Source organism: Acinonyx jubatus, chromosome D1 (assembly GCF_027475565.1).
Source record: "Acinonyx jubatus isolate Ajub_Pintada_27869175 chromosome D1, VMU_Ajub_asm_v1.0, whole genome shotgun sequence".
Classification (NCBI taxonomy): domain Eukaryota; kingdom Metazoa; phylum Chordata; class Mammalia; order Carnivora; family Felidae; genus Acinonyx; species Acinonyx jubatus.
This window is the reverse complement of record NC_069390.1, coordinates 82,545,488-82,559,646: the sequence shown is the minus strand read 5'-3', so window position 1 is coordinate 82,559,646 and position 14,159 is coordinate 82,545,488. Positions and strand designations below refer to the sequence as shown.

General features: G+C 43.0%; 1 protein-coding gene across 3 annotated transcripts in view; it reads left to right on the top strand.

The window, feature by feature from the left end:
• Nucleotides 1–14,159, top strand: part of LOC106975155 (beta-galactosidase-1-like protein 2) — a 56,554-nt gene that overhangs the window by 20,655 nt on the left and 21,740 nt on the right. For all 3 annotated transcript variants that reach the window (XM_027036961.2, XM_053203843.1, XM_015072463.3), the window contains 5 exons: nucleotides 1,152–1,220; nucleotides 1,807–1,902; nucleotides 3,689–3,797; nucleotides 8,463–8,555; nucleotides 11,389–11,470. In XM_027036961.2, coding sequence (XP_026892762.2) covers nucleotides 1,152–1,220; nucleotides 1,807–1,902; nucleotides 3,689–3,797; nucleotides 8,463–8,555; nucleotides 11,389–11,470 — 449 coding nt within the window. The remainder of the gene's footprint in view (nucleotides 1–1,151; nucleotides 1,221–1,806; nucleotides 1,903–3,688; nucleotides 3,798–8,462; nucleotides 8,556–11,388; nucleotides 11,471–14,159) is intronic.

The window sequence follows — 14,159 nt, the reverse complement described above, 5'->3', positions numbered from 1 at the left end:
TTCAGCATTCCTGTTTAGAATTATCTTCAGAGCACTATGGCTTCCAGTCTAGCACTGACCACAAGGACAGGCACATGATAGGCACTCAGTACAATGTTGAATATGTGAATCAGTTAAAAATATGCTCAGTTGCGAAGAATCTTATCATTCTGTGGATTTATTTTTCAAAACTGCCAAAAGATAGTTGGATCCAAGTCTATGAAATAAAGTGGGTTATATCAGGCTGGACTATTCTATTTTCAGGAAAAAATATGTGATTACAAGATCAAGGATGTGGATTTTCTTGGGTGGTTTATTGAAGCAGCTCTGAAGATAATTTCTAAAAAGAATTACAAGAATGTTCTGGGCTATAACAGCACAGTTGAAACACATGTATATAATTTTCCAGAAGGATTACTTAAAAGGATCCATTTATTTGTGTATGTAAGTTCTGATCCTGAGGGTACATTCACACATCACAGGACTCCTGAAGCTGGTGGGAATATTGTAGGCTAAGCATCTTGCATTATAAAATCTGAGTAATGTGTATTTCCTTAAATGTGGAGCTCCTGAGTCTCAATTGGAAGGGGCTCCACTGGAAGTCAGGGGTGGGTGGGAGTCCAGGAGAGGAGCAGCTGTGTTACTATCATACATCCCTTGAGTTGGGCCCCTTGAAGAACTTACTTTATTTCCTTATCTTCTCTTTAGAAGATAAGGAAAGAGTTATTTGAAATTCTGGTTGCTTCAGTAAAAACAGGACTGATCAGAGGTTTCCTCTTACCTTACTTCTAACTTACTCTCTTAGAAAGTTACCTTTTCTCCACCAGCTGATAAAGAGAGAACAGGAGACATGGGAGGGAAGGAGGAATGTGGGGGAGTGCGTGCTCAAGCTGACCTGTGATCACATCTTATGCTTCACCCAAATCTTACTGGCCTTCTCTCCCTTCTCCTAAGGAGATGAGTTGTTAGCCACCCAGGGACTGGCCCTGGATACTCTAAGGTCCCTAGATCTCCTCAGTTAGTTCTTGGTTCCAGTCCTGATACCATTAAAACAATGTGCCTAAGAAATACATCTTCGACCATCATAATGGGTTTTAGGGATAAAGAAGGTAATCTGGAAGATGAAGTGGAATAAATGAAAAGCTCATTCCTGTAATTATCTTCTATTATAGCTATGTTCCATGGAATCTCCACGAGCCAGAAAGAGGCAAATTTGACTTCTCTGGGAACCTGGACCTGGAGTAAGTGCTGTCACTGCTTCTGTGGCATGGCCTAAGGCTGGGAGGCAAAGAGGTGGCCCCTTGGGTTGGTCAGGAATCAAAGGGCCATCTCCATTCTGCATTGAGAACCAGAGACAGCCTGGGGTCTGGAGCCTTGTTCTCAGGACCCAAATGCTCTCCAGACATGAACCTGTTACTCTCAGGGTCTGAGTTTGCCTCCTCTGAGCTCAGACCTTTTCACTGCAGCTCAGAGGTATCAATCTTCAGTGTCTGCCCTGTTCTGTAGTGTGGTCCAGCACCTGGGCTGGGACAGGGCTTACCCATGTAGGGTAGCAAGACTGTTGGGGTCAGGTTCACTGTTAGGAACACCCCCCACCCCCCACCCCCCCACACACACCGTATCTTGTCTGATGTCCTTGGTCCTCATGCCCCCAGTAGAACTATGCAGAAGGTACTGGGCTGGGGGCAGGGGAGAACCCAGCTCGAAGGGTGTCTGAAAGCAGGGAGGGGAGGAGCCAGGTAGATCCACCACCTTGTGATGTGTGCCAGGCTCATCCCCACCTTCCCCCCCTGATGTCTTGAGAGCTGCTAACACTGACCTCCCTAGGGCCTTTGTGCTGATGGCTGAAGAGATCGGGTTGTGGGTGATTCTGCGTCCAGGCCCCTACATCTGCAGTGAGATCGACCTCGGGGGCTTGCCCAGGTGAGCGGGGCTGTGAGGGGCTGTGGCTTGAGCTGTCCTGTGTGCTTGTGCAAAATGCTAATCACAAAGGTAGGTTTAATTTTGCTATTGACGTATATTTTTCATTCTGTACTGAAACACCATTCCAGAATAAGTGGGACCTAAAGGGAGCCATTTTAAATGATGTTACTTTATCTTAATAAAGTATTAGAGAAACAAATTATTGTTTTTGTTTTATGTTTTATCTTAAAATTTAAGGCTTTAATGAGTTATGTTAGAATGTGTAGTCTCCACTGAGGTCAGTAGAGTGCTCTGTGGCTGGAGTAGAAATCTGGGCAGTAATCACCTGGTACCACATTCATTCCTTGTCCTCATCATTGTGATTAATTTTCAGCAAAAAGACTTCCTTGTTAATAGGGGTAATCTCTCCCATCCTCACAGTGTTCCAGATGGTTAGATAAACTCTCTCCTATACCATGCCACCCCAAGAGGGAAGAAGGCTGGTCCTGTTTTGCCTCGTGGTCTCCTTTGGGAATGGCCTCTCCCTGTAACACAGCTACTAGCCCAGGCTTTGTTTTCTCTCTTTTCTCCAGTTCCACCCAGCCCTTCCCTAGGGATCCCAGGCAGGCTCTGTCTCCATCTCCTTTGCTCTCCAGGATGACTTCTCTGTCTCTGTGCTGTTCAGCTTGGCAAGAGTGCCCTTGACAAGGCCATGCACACAGCCAGAGTGCCCTCCCCCTGCACCTAGGGATTAGAAATCTGTGTGTCAGTGATGTCCTCAGGCCCAGCCAGAGCTGCCAGGAGGACAGGATTTAAGTGTTAGCTCAGAACAGCAGGAGCTCCAGCACTCAGCCTTTCTCCTGGGCAGCATTGTCCACTCAGGTCCTGGCATCGAGGATGGGCATGTGGGCACACCCCAGGGAGGCCCAAACAGGCAAAGACCCAGTGGTGATGAGAAGCTAGACCTGGTTTAGGTGAGATGGAGGGTAGAGGTGTCAGTCTAAAGGAAGCTGCTCTCTCCTCCTGCATTTTTACCTAACATCAATTGATAATTTTCTGACCTTGTTCAGGACTTCCAACTTAGGATGTGAAGCATTAGACCCTTTTTAAGAAAATATAAGTGTTTTACTTAGAATTTCAAGTGAGAAGGAAGAGTTCCTAACTCTGGAACAAATGATCTGGGTTCACCTGGGAAATGTGATCACAAGGGACAGGCTGTGGGAAGAACTAATCTTGCTCTGCAGCTCCTCCTCTGAACTAAGCTCTGAAGAGCTGTGGAGGCTGATGTTAATGAGTCACAGGGTCAGCGTGGAGAGCAGCAGATGGATGGATGGACAGGAATGAGAAGTCGATTAGCCTCTCATGACCTCCATGTCAGGCTTAGTTTTCTGGGAGACACCAGAAAGTTGCATCTGGTCCCAGTGATTCTTTAACCCTTTTGGCTTTACCCCTTTGTAATGAGATTTTAGAGTAAATGCTTCCATGCTGGGCCTTGAATTCAGTGAGAAGCTTTTCTCACTCTGACTGGCAGCCAGACCATAGCCATAAAGCTGGAAATAAAATCCCTAGCAGTGCTGGTGTCTTTTGGTAGGGAAACAAGTGCAGAGTGCAGGTCTTGAGTTCTGGCAGTGTTTGCCCCTGAATCTGTTTGCACAATCTCCTGCCTTCCTGGCTGAGTGGAGGTGGTGGGGTGGGAATTGTCTTGCTTACCCCCAGCACTCTGAAGCCACTGCTTTTCTCCCCACCGTCTCCTGCCAAGAGAAACCCACAAACAGTGCAACTAATTCCCACCCCCCTTTTATTCAAGCTGGTTACTCCAAGACTCTGGCATGAGGCTGAGAACAACTTACAAGGGCTTCACCGAAGCAGTGGACCTTTATTTTGATCACCTGATGTCCAGGGTGGTGCCACTCCAGGTAAAAGCAAGGAGACTCTTCTTGGAAGTTCAGCTATTTTCCTACTGGAAGTAAACAGTCCTAGGTTAGCTCTCAGACAAAGGGCTCCCAGTTCCTTTCAATACAGAACACATTCTTCCCCACTGCCTGAGATCTATAATTGGAGGGGTTTGCAATAGTTGTCTTTTAAAAGATGTATTTCAATATTGTTTTAGGTGGTTCAGTGCTGAAGAGATAGGCACAAGGGCTTACATTATTCCACACAATGTCCGATGTGATGTCTTATTCTGAAAAACCCACTGATTGGCATCCCAATAGTGGCTCAGTTCTTTGTGAAAAAGAGCATAAATGGATAGGCCCTTACCTGTAATACACGGGACTTTTTGTAGTTATAAAATTACAATTGATGACTTTTCAAGGTACATCTTTCTACTATCAAAAAGGTGCTGTATGGTGCATATTTCATTCAATAAGTGATAAAAATCAATTTTGGGAAGAAATTATCTTATCATTGCATGTAATATTTGGAAGCAATAAAAAAGCAGGAATGGGAATAATTAATAGTTTATGTAAAAATAAGAGTCATGCTGAGAAATTAGTACATTAATAAAAAATTAGTACATCAATAAAAATTGCTCTTCAGTCAATGGTTTGTAATGTTCACAGCACACATAGATCAAAGGAACTACTTGATCATCTGTAGGGTAGACAAATAAAACACTGGGTACTAAGTTAAATTTGAACTTCAGATAAACAAGGAATATGTTTTAGTATAAATATATCCTAAATGTTACATGGGACATACTTACATTAAAAATATTCATAATTTATATAAAAACTTATTCATTATATATTCACGTATAACTGGCTATCTTGTATTTTTATTTCTTAAATCTGGAAGCCCTAATAATGAAAGAAGCAACAAGCCAGGAAGTTTTTGGCCTACATTTTTATAAGGAAGATGGAATTACTGAGATGATTCAGCAGGTTGTAGTAGATTGGTGGAGGTAGAGGTTTTAGGGAAGGTGGTTTTAGGGAAGGTCATGCCAGGAGTATGGCTTAGAAGCATTCTTAAATATGGAAATGATGTACTAGACCTTTCTTTAAAAAAGCATTTTCTGAGTATAACATAATTATTTTATTTTTATTATGGTAATTTTGTCATAATATAAATTTTACCTAACATAAAAATTACCATTCTAACCATTTTTAAGTGGTTTTAAGTTCACTGGTATTAAGTACATTCACATTGTTGTGCAAACATTACCACCATCCATTTCCTGAACTTTTTCAGCTTCCCAAACTGAAACTCTGCATCCATTAAATATTAACTTCCTATCTCCCCTCTCCATAACCCCTGCCAACCACCATTCTACTTTCTGTTTCTATGAAATTGACCACTCTAGGTACCTCATATAAGTAGAATCCTGTAATACTTGTCCTGTTATGTCTGGCTTCTTTCATTTGTCATAATGTCTTCAACATTCATTTGTGTTGTAGTGGGTGTCAGAATTTCCTTACTTTTTAAGACCTAATAATAATCTATTGTATCTCTGGACCACATTTTGCTCATCCATTCATTCATCAGTGGACACCTAGGTTACTTTTGTCTATTGTGAATAATGTGGCTATGCTAGTTAATCTCACTAAAGCTTTGCCAATTTTGTTAATCTCTTCAAAGAACTAACTCTTGGGTTTTTTTTATTTTTCTCTATTTTAAAATCTCTTTTTATCTCTGTTCTAACCTTTGTTATTTCCTTCCTCCTTAAACCTTTAAGTTTAGCTTCTCTTTCCTAGTTCATTAAGGTGAAAAGTTAGGTGTTGACTTAAGACCTTTCTTCCTTTTTAATATGTTTATAGATATAAATTTCCCTCTTAGCACTGCTTTTGCTTCATCCCATAGCTTTATGTTGAATTTTTATTTTCATTTGACTCAAGATATATCCTGATTTTCCCATTATATCTTCTTTGGGTTACTGGTTGTTTTTTAAGAGTGTGTTGTTTAATTTCCACATATTCGTGGAATTTGAAATTTGAATTTTTCAGTGTTCTTTCTGCTGTTGGTTTCTAGTTTCATTCTACTGTGATTGGAAAATATGCTTTGAATGGTTTCAATCTTTTAAAAGTATTAAAGCTTCTGTTGTGGCCTAAAATATGATCTCTCCTGGAGAAGAATGTTCCATGTGTACATGAGAAAAATGGGTATTGTGTCACTGGATGGAGTGTTTATATATGTGGATATGGTACATTTGGTCTATAGTGTTGTTCAAGTCCAAATCTATGTCTTTTTATTGGGGAGTTTAAACATTTACATTTAAGGAAGTTACTATTAGGGAAGCATTTATTTTGGCCATTTTGTTATTTGTTTTCTGTATGTTTTGTAGCTTTTTTTCTCCCTTATTTCCTCTATTACTACCTTCCTTTGTACTTATTTGATTTTTCATAGTGACAAGTTTTGATTCCTTTTTCATTCATTTTTGTATATATTCTATAGATATTTTCATTGTGGTTACCATGAAGATTACAAATACTGTCCTAAAGATATGATGTTCTATTTTATATTGATGTCAACTAAACTTTAATCACACATACAATCACAACTACTCCTTTACAGCTCAACCTTGCTGTATGTTATTGATGTCACAAGTCACATATTTATATATTGTGTACTCATTAATCTAGATTAATAATTATTTTCATGCATTTGTCTTTTAAATCCTGTTAAAAAATAAGAAGTAGATTTATAAACTAAAATTAGAATAATACTGGTTTTTACATTTTTAAAATATATTTACCTTTACAGGAGAACCTTATATTTTCAAGGGGCTTCAAGTCACTGTGTGGCATCTTTTCATTTCAATTTGAGGGACTCTGTGTAGCATTTCTCATAACTCAAGTCTAGTGGTATCAGATTCCCTCAACTTTTACTTGTATGAGTATGTCTTAACTTCTTCCTCATTGTTTAAGGACAGTTTTGCTGGATACAGAATTCTCAGTTGATAGTTTTTTTTTTTCCCCTTCAGCACTTTGAATATATCATCCTTCTGTCACTGCCCTGCCAGATTTCTGGTGAGATATCCACTGATAGTCTTATTGGGGATCCTTTGTATGTGTCAAGTTGCTTTTCTCTTGCTCCTTTCAAGAATCTCTTTTTGTCTTTGGCTTTGATGGTTTGATTGTAATGTGCCTCAGTGTCGTCTCTTGGTTAATGCTACTTGGAGTTCACCGAAGCTTCTTGGATTTGTATACCCATGTCCTCTCAAATTTGAGAGGTTTCCAGCCATTAATTTTTTCAAATAATCTCTCTTCCCCTTTTCTTTCTTCTTTTTGGAATTTCCACAATGAGTATTTTTGTCTGCTTACTGATGTTGCATAAGCCCCTCAGGTTTTGTTCCCTTTTCTTCATTCTCTCTTTTTGTTCTGTAGACTGAATAATTTCAAATGACTTGTTTTCAAGTTAGCCCATTCTTTCTTCTTCCTGTTTGAATCTGCTGTTGAACTTCTATGGTGAATTTTTTCTAGTCAGATATATTTTTCAGCTCCAGAAATCTTGTTTATTATATTTTATAGTTTCTCTATGTGTATTGATATTCTCACTTTGCTGATATAGCATTTTCCTGATCTCTTTGTCCATGTTTTTCTTTAGCTCATTGAGCATATTTATGGCGATTGTTTTAAAATCTTTGTCTATTAAGTGTGTGCATTTCTTTAGAGATTTACTTTATTCCTTTGAATGAGCTGTATTATCCTGTTTCTTTGCCTTGTGTTTTTGTTGTTGTTGAAAATTGGACATTTGAAACAACAGTCACCTCTCATAGTCTTTGCAGACTTGTGGGGAACATCTTCACTATTTGGTGGGCTCCTACACATTAAGATAAGCATGGGGTTATGGCTCCAGGTCTTCTCAGATGTTTCCTGGGTATGTGTCTAGTCTGGCCTGTGTGTGTGTGCCTTTCCCCAAACCCCTGCCTCCAATTTTCCCTGGCTGCTTTTACATGTCTTAATTTTCCAAAGAGTCTCACCCCACCTTCCTTTGTGGCCTTAGATGTTCTATCATATTCCTCTGCCTATAATCCCTTGCACAGGCATACATGAGTCTGTAGAACCTCTGAATTTTCACATGCTGTGACCTCCACTGCCTTGTGTTGCTTTTAGCCTGAGGTCCAAACTATGCCAACATTTGCTGTCTGAGCTCCAAATCAGATGAGACAGAAACTAGTCTACTGGGCAGCCCACAGACAAGTGGGCTACAAACAAGTTCCATTTTGCTCCTTTTGTCCTGAGGGAAGGAACTGGGAATTAGATTGATCTTTTGGGATTATGCCACACTGTGCCAGGGAGGAGGTTGGGCAAGGATGAGCAAAAACACCAAGATATTTCCTATCATTTTAAACATGTGTTTTTCTTCATTTGCTTAAACATTTAACTAGTTTCCAGACCAGTTAATAAAATAAAGTTATTTTATTTAGTCTTTAATTGTTTGATGTTTCCATAGGGAACCAGGGCCTGGAACTCCCTACTTTCTCTGTGTCTTACTGACATCACTCTCAATTATATAATCAAATCTTTTGAGACTTTTGCTTCCAAATGGAATATTTTGCTGCTAATGGGTGAGAAGTATGATGAAATTAGATAGTACAGCTTCCACTACAAATTCAGCTTCTGATTGTTTATCTCTTTCTCCAGTACAAGCATGGAGGCCCCATCATTGCTGTGCAGGTGGAGAATGAATATGGTTCCTATAACAGAGACCCCGCCTATATGCCTTACATCAAGAAGGTAAATATCAGCTCTTTATTTCTTCATATTCCTTCCTCTGGAATGTAGTATGGGCTGTGATGTGACATGTTGGTCTAGTACTTTTCTCATATTAATACCACATTTATTAGTGAATCCTTTCACCATACTTTTATTTCAGTGAGGTCATCACTTATTTACTTTTTATTGAGTCTAATTGGGGGTTGCAGTACACACATGGGGTTGCAGTGGCTGAGAATAAAGGGATGGACTTAATTGAGTGTGAGGATTAGTGAAGTCTCCCTGTAAAGGCTGCCCTCATTCCAGCATCTAAAGCAAGGGTTCCCAGCTTCGTCTGTACATTCACTTTAAAAATCCCTATGCCCAAACCATATAGCATATCAATTAAATAAGAATCTCTGGGGTGGTCCTCAGACAACTGATTCCAATGTGTGTGTGTTTGAGAACCATTGATTTAATGTATGGGAGATCAGAGAAGGGCTGGGCTAGATGACACTTTGAAGAACAGGCCTATCTGGTTTCTGTTACTTAGTAGCTGAGACCTTGAGAAAAGGCCTTTATTTTTCTAAACCTCCATTTTCTATTCTTTGAAGTGGGGATAATGAGAGAATTTGCCTCTCTGAATTGTGCGCGTGTGTGAGATCACTTGGCTCAGGATTGTTCTAGGACTGTTCTCAGTAAGTAGTCAATAAATAAGACTTTGATAGATCATTGGCAGTGGTTATAGAGGAAACATTGAGGAAATGTTAAGTGGCCTCAGGGAATCCACCTAATTAAAGCTGCTTTAGCTTTGGCCCATGATGTCAGCATCTCTTCTACTGTCATAGGCAGATTCATTTTCTGTCTGGAAATTACTTCAGTCCCTGCATGTAGGTAGAATGAGCTCAAGCACTCCTGCTTATAGGATTTCATCTACTCTTGCTCCCTTTTTGTTTCTTGCAGAAAGCCCCATGTAGGGAGCAAGGCTGTCTCCAGAAAGAGGCATTCCCAAAATCAGGAAGGGGAGAGTTCCACCCTGATAGTCAAACCCAACTGCAGACTTGATTAGACCACACCTCCAGCTTCCTCTTTGCCTTTGAATTAGCTAGAAAGATCCCAACGAGGGTGCAGGACAGGAGAGCTTCTTGCATTATAACTCTTTCCCTTGGACTATCTCTTGAATGCTGGAGCTTCTCCAGCAGGTGTTTACTGAGTCCTGAGCTGCAGAGAAGAGCTCTGCTGATGGTGTGGAGAGGAGAATACAGTTGTTAAGGGGCTTCTCCTGCTCAGTCAACACCTCCCTGGTGTCTGGGGAAGGTACCATATGTGAGACAGATGGACAAAAAGAAGCTGCAGCACACACCCCTATCATCCTGAGCTCTTGCTCTCAAGCAAGAGCTCCCAGCTCCCCTCCTGAGCTGCCATGCAGCTTCTTCTGGGTGTAATGGACATGTGGACACCTTCAGCATAGGATGACCTTGGGTAAGTCACCTCACCTTTCTGAGCCTTAGCCTCATCATGTGTTCAATGGAGACAAGAATGCTTTCTCTAAGGCTGTTCTGGGAATGAAATGAGATTATAGACACAAGACCCTGAACTCTGCTTGGCAGGTCGTCAGGAAACAGTAATAGTAATTACCCCTTACAGTGTGCAGTCAGTAGATTAATGGCCATGAAAAGTCAAGTGCAACTAGTACAGCTGTAAAAGATGGTTACACCCTCTCAACCCACATGATGCTATATGTATAAGGTACAAACAAAGGCAAAGCCTGTTGCATATCAGCAAATGACTGGCTAGAGAGTTGTGAGGTGGTAGGTCCAGGGCTTTTAATAAACGTCTTATCTTATCTAATGGATTGAACTTCTGTGGCTTCTGTTGTCCCTGAGAATTAGGGCCCACTCTGCTCTTTCCTTACTTGCATCAGGTTTAGATATGAACATTATGCACCCCAGGGATTATCTCTCTGCCTCACCTGTTTCCCAAAGAATTTGGTTGAAATAAGCAATCTTATAAAAATATCTGCATGTTAAATTATAGGAAAGTTCCCCTTGCTGGGGTTTCTAATCCAAAAGAGCCCATAGGCCCAAAGCAGAGCCTTTCAAGGTGGGCAGACTCTAGATTCAAGTCCATACTGGCTCACTTGCTCTGTATCCCTTAACACTTTATCCAACCTCTCTGAGACTCTTCATCTGTACAGTTATTAAATGTAAGGATTGAATTGGCTAGTCTATGTAAAGTAGTTAGCAGAAGGCCTGGAGTGACTGTAAGTGGTCCATAAATGTTAGCAGTTATTTGGAGTGGTAAAATGGTTATTGCATCTCAACACAGTGTGTGTTCCTTCCAGTTCTTCATTTGATTTACAACCTGCAAGGAGTGCCTCCTGTTCTACTGGGCATGTGCAGCATGTCATAGGCATGTGGCTGGGGCATGGCGGTTGAACAGAGCCCACCCTGGCCCAGTGTGAGGAAGTGATGGGCTGCTTGCTTCTGGTATCAGGAAGGCCTGACCCACTTGTAGAGCCCTGTAGTCAGCTGCTAGGTGACAGCATAGCATCTGGCCCTGCCGAGCTGCCCTCTGTTCCTAGATGGGAACAGGGCACCAGCCAGACCTGACACCTTGCCAGATCTGGGGCAGCCAAGAGATGTCAGAGTCTGATAGCCCTACCCCTGCCTCAGCTGGACTTTAGCTATAGGAGCTTTGTTGAACATGGTGGGCACAGACAGGAGGGTTTCTGTCCATTTTCTGTGGAGAGGTAAATGCTTTATTTTGAATCTTTCCCTCTTTCTTTTCTGGCTGCCACCTTCCCAGCTGTGTGACATGGCAGGAGCTCTGAGGAGTGAATATTGACTTGTCTTCTTCCCCCCCCCCCCCATAGGCCTTGGAAGACCGGGGTATTGTGGAATTGCTCTTGACTTCAGACAACAAGGACGGCCTGCAAAAGGGAGTCATGGATGGAGGTGCCTACCTGGAGGCTGTGCAGGGATAGGGTGGGGGATCAGCACCCTGGCCTCACTGTGCACGCCCCCCTCCCCAAATGGCCTGAGCCACAAGTGGAGTTTCTCTGCTATCTGTGCTTCTCCTGTTTGCATGGCACTGGGCCTGAAGCTCTGGGCCTCAGAGGGTTGGAGGATCCATGTCACATGGATCTCTCTGGTCTCCCACTTCTGCTGAGCACTTACTCAGGACACTAACAGTGTTCTGCAGACTACAAGCTGGAAATGGTGAGTTGGTCATACTGGAAAGCGTCTGCATGTCTGCAGAGAGGGTGTCCTGTGAGGATGGCTTACTCAAACCCTGCCAAAATCGTAGAGATGGCTGACCACTGCCCAGGGGGTATGTAGCCCCTGCTGTGACAGCAACTGGCTGAGCAGCAAGTGTAGATGACCATGGTGGCTCTCCATCCAGCAGCATCCATCTCCCTGACTCTAACCTCTCTTCCTGTTACTGTAGATGTGCCGGCCCAGCTCCACCCTTGTGCACCAAGCCCTTTCTCCCTCAGCTACTCAAGGGCATTGCTCCAGGAGCTCCCTGCTTCTGCCCTCAGTGATCAGATTTTCTCTTTCTGTTTGATTATTCCCATCTGCATATCAACATGTTCTTTCTCTCTTCTTTATTTTTTAAAGTTTATGTATTTATTTTGAAGAGAGAGAGAGCGAGAGAGAGAGAGAGAGCACCTGTGCCCATAGGACAGGCAGAGAGAAAGGAGAGGGAGAATCCCAAGCAGGCTCCATGCTCTCAGCAGGGAGCCTGATGCGGGGCTCAAACTCATGAACCCCAGATCATGACCTGAGCCAAAAGCAAGAGTCAGATGCTTAACCAACAGAGTCACCTAGGCACCCCTATTTCTCTCTTCTAAAAGAAATCTCTTGACTCATTTCCCCATCCAAAGCCTGTTGTGTTTCTCTGCTCCCCTTTAAAGAGCTCTCCCCATGTCCATGCTCACTGGCCCCCCAGGCCCTTTCCCCTCCTCTCTCTTAAACCATGGGAACCACATTACCACCCTCACCATTCCACTGCCACTGCTCTTTTTGAGATCGCCAGTGACCTCATGTTATAAATGTAAGCGTTCATCCTCATTGCCTCTAACTTCTCTGATTTTACTTATCAGCAGCCATCAATCTCTTCCCTTTGAAATGTTTTCCACCCTTGGTGTCTGAGACCCAATTTCCTACTTTTTTCTCTGAACTCACAGGCTGCTCCTTGGTATCTCCTGCTGGTCACATGTCTGTCTCCAAATTCTGATGTTTAAATTCTTTACTTCTCACCCTTTGGAATGAATTCTTTCCTCCATACACTCAGTGCCCTGGTGGTATCATCCAGGTGACTTTAAATCTGATCTGTGTGTTGATAACTGTGAGATGCTTGTTTCTGTCAGCAACCTTCCCTGAACTCCTGCCTCACGTGTGCATCTGCATACTGGGCACAGTGCCCAGGAAGGCTGCAGGTCTCAGTGGAACCAGCAGAGAACTGAACTTGTCTGTTTCCCTCCCAGAGTCTGCCCCACTTTTTAGTCTTCTTATTCTCAGTAAATTGCATCTCCATTTCCCCTAGTTGCCCTGGCCCTAAACTTTGTAGGCACTCTCAGACCTCTCCTTCTGTGTGCCTGACATACAGCCATCAGCAAATTCTTTTTATCTTTATCTTTATCTTCAAATTTATCCAGATTCAAGTTTTAGCATCTGAACTGTTACCACTGTTCTCATATGCATTATTGCCACAGCACTGAACTAATGCTCCTTTTTACTGTTGACTCCTGCACAACTTTTTCTGAACATAGTATTTGAAAATGTCATTTGGATCACCTCATGCCTCACCTGAACTTCAGGTACATTCTGCCTTGCTGACAGTGAAGCACAAGCTATGAGAAAAACCTCCAGGGGCATCCTTTGACCTGTGACCTCTGTGATCTGGCCAGGTGTCTCCTGCTCCACCCTCCTGGCCTCCTACCTGTTCTTGGAACATACTGGACACCTCCAGCCTTCATGCAGATACCTGCATAGCTATTCCATTTCCTCCCGTTTTTCTCTGAGATCACCTCCAAGTGAGGTTTCCTCCAAACACCCAAGCTCCTCCTGGAGCTCCCCCGGCTCTTTGGGCCTGCTTTATTTGGCCTTCTAACATTCTGGGTAGTTTGTTTTATTTACCTGTCTCACTGCAGTGCTAAGTTCCGTCTTGTTAGGCTGTACTCCTGTGCCTGGACACGGTTCGGTTCATGCTCTGCATAGATGATGGTGGTTGAAGGGCCTCTTATGAGCTGCCTGGTGCTTCCTGCGGGCTCCCACAATCGGCTTGCCCCTGCTGCAATGCATGTCCCTTTCCAGTTCCTTCTTCGTCGCCCTCCCCTCCACTAGACTGAACAGATAGGGACTTTCATCTTTGCAGCCCTAGGCCAGCGCCGGCCAGCAGGGGGCCCCCAGGGCGTGACTGCTGGATGAATGAACAGAAGGCCCTTTCCCTAGACTATTGAGTTCCTCAAGGACCAGCAGCGATTCCCGCCATTTCCACGCGGTGGCACTGTCTCCTGTGACTACTTCCAAGGCCTCCGCTGGCCCATGCCACTCGGTGGGGCCTAGGAAGAGCTGTGGCCAGTGCTGGGAAGGCAAGGCCCTTTGAAGGCTGGTGTACATTTTTAGCGTGTCGGCAGTG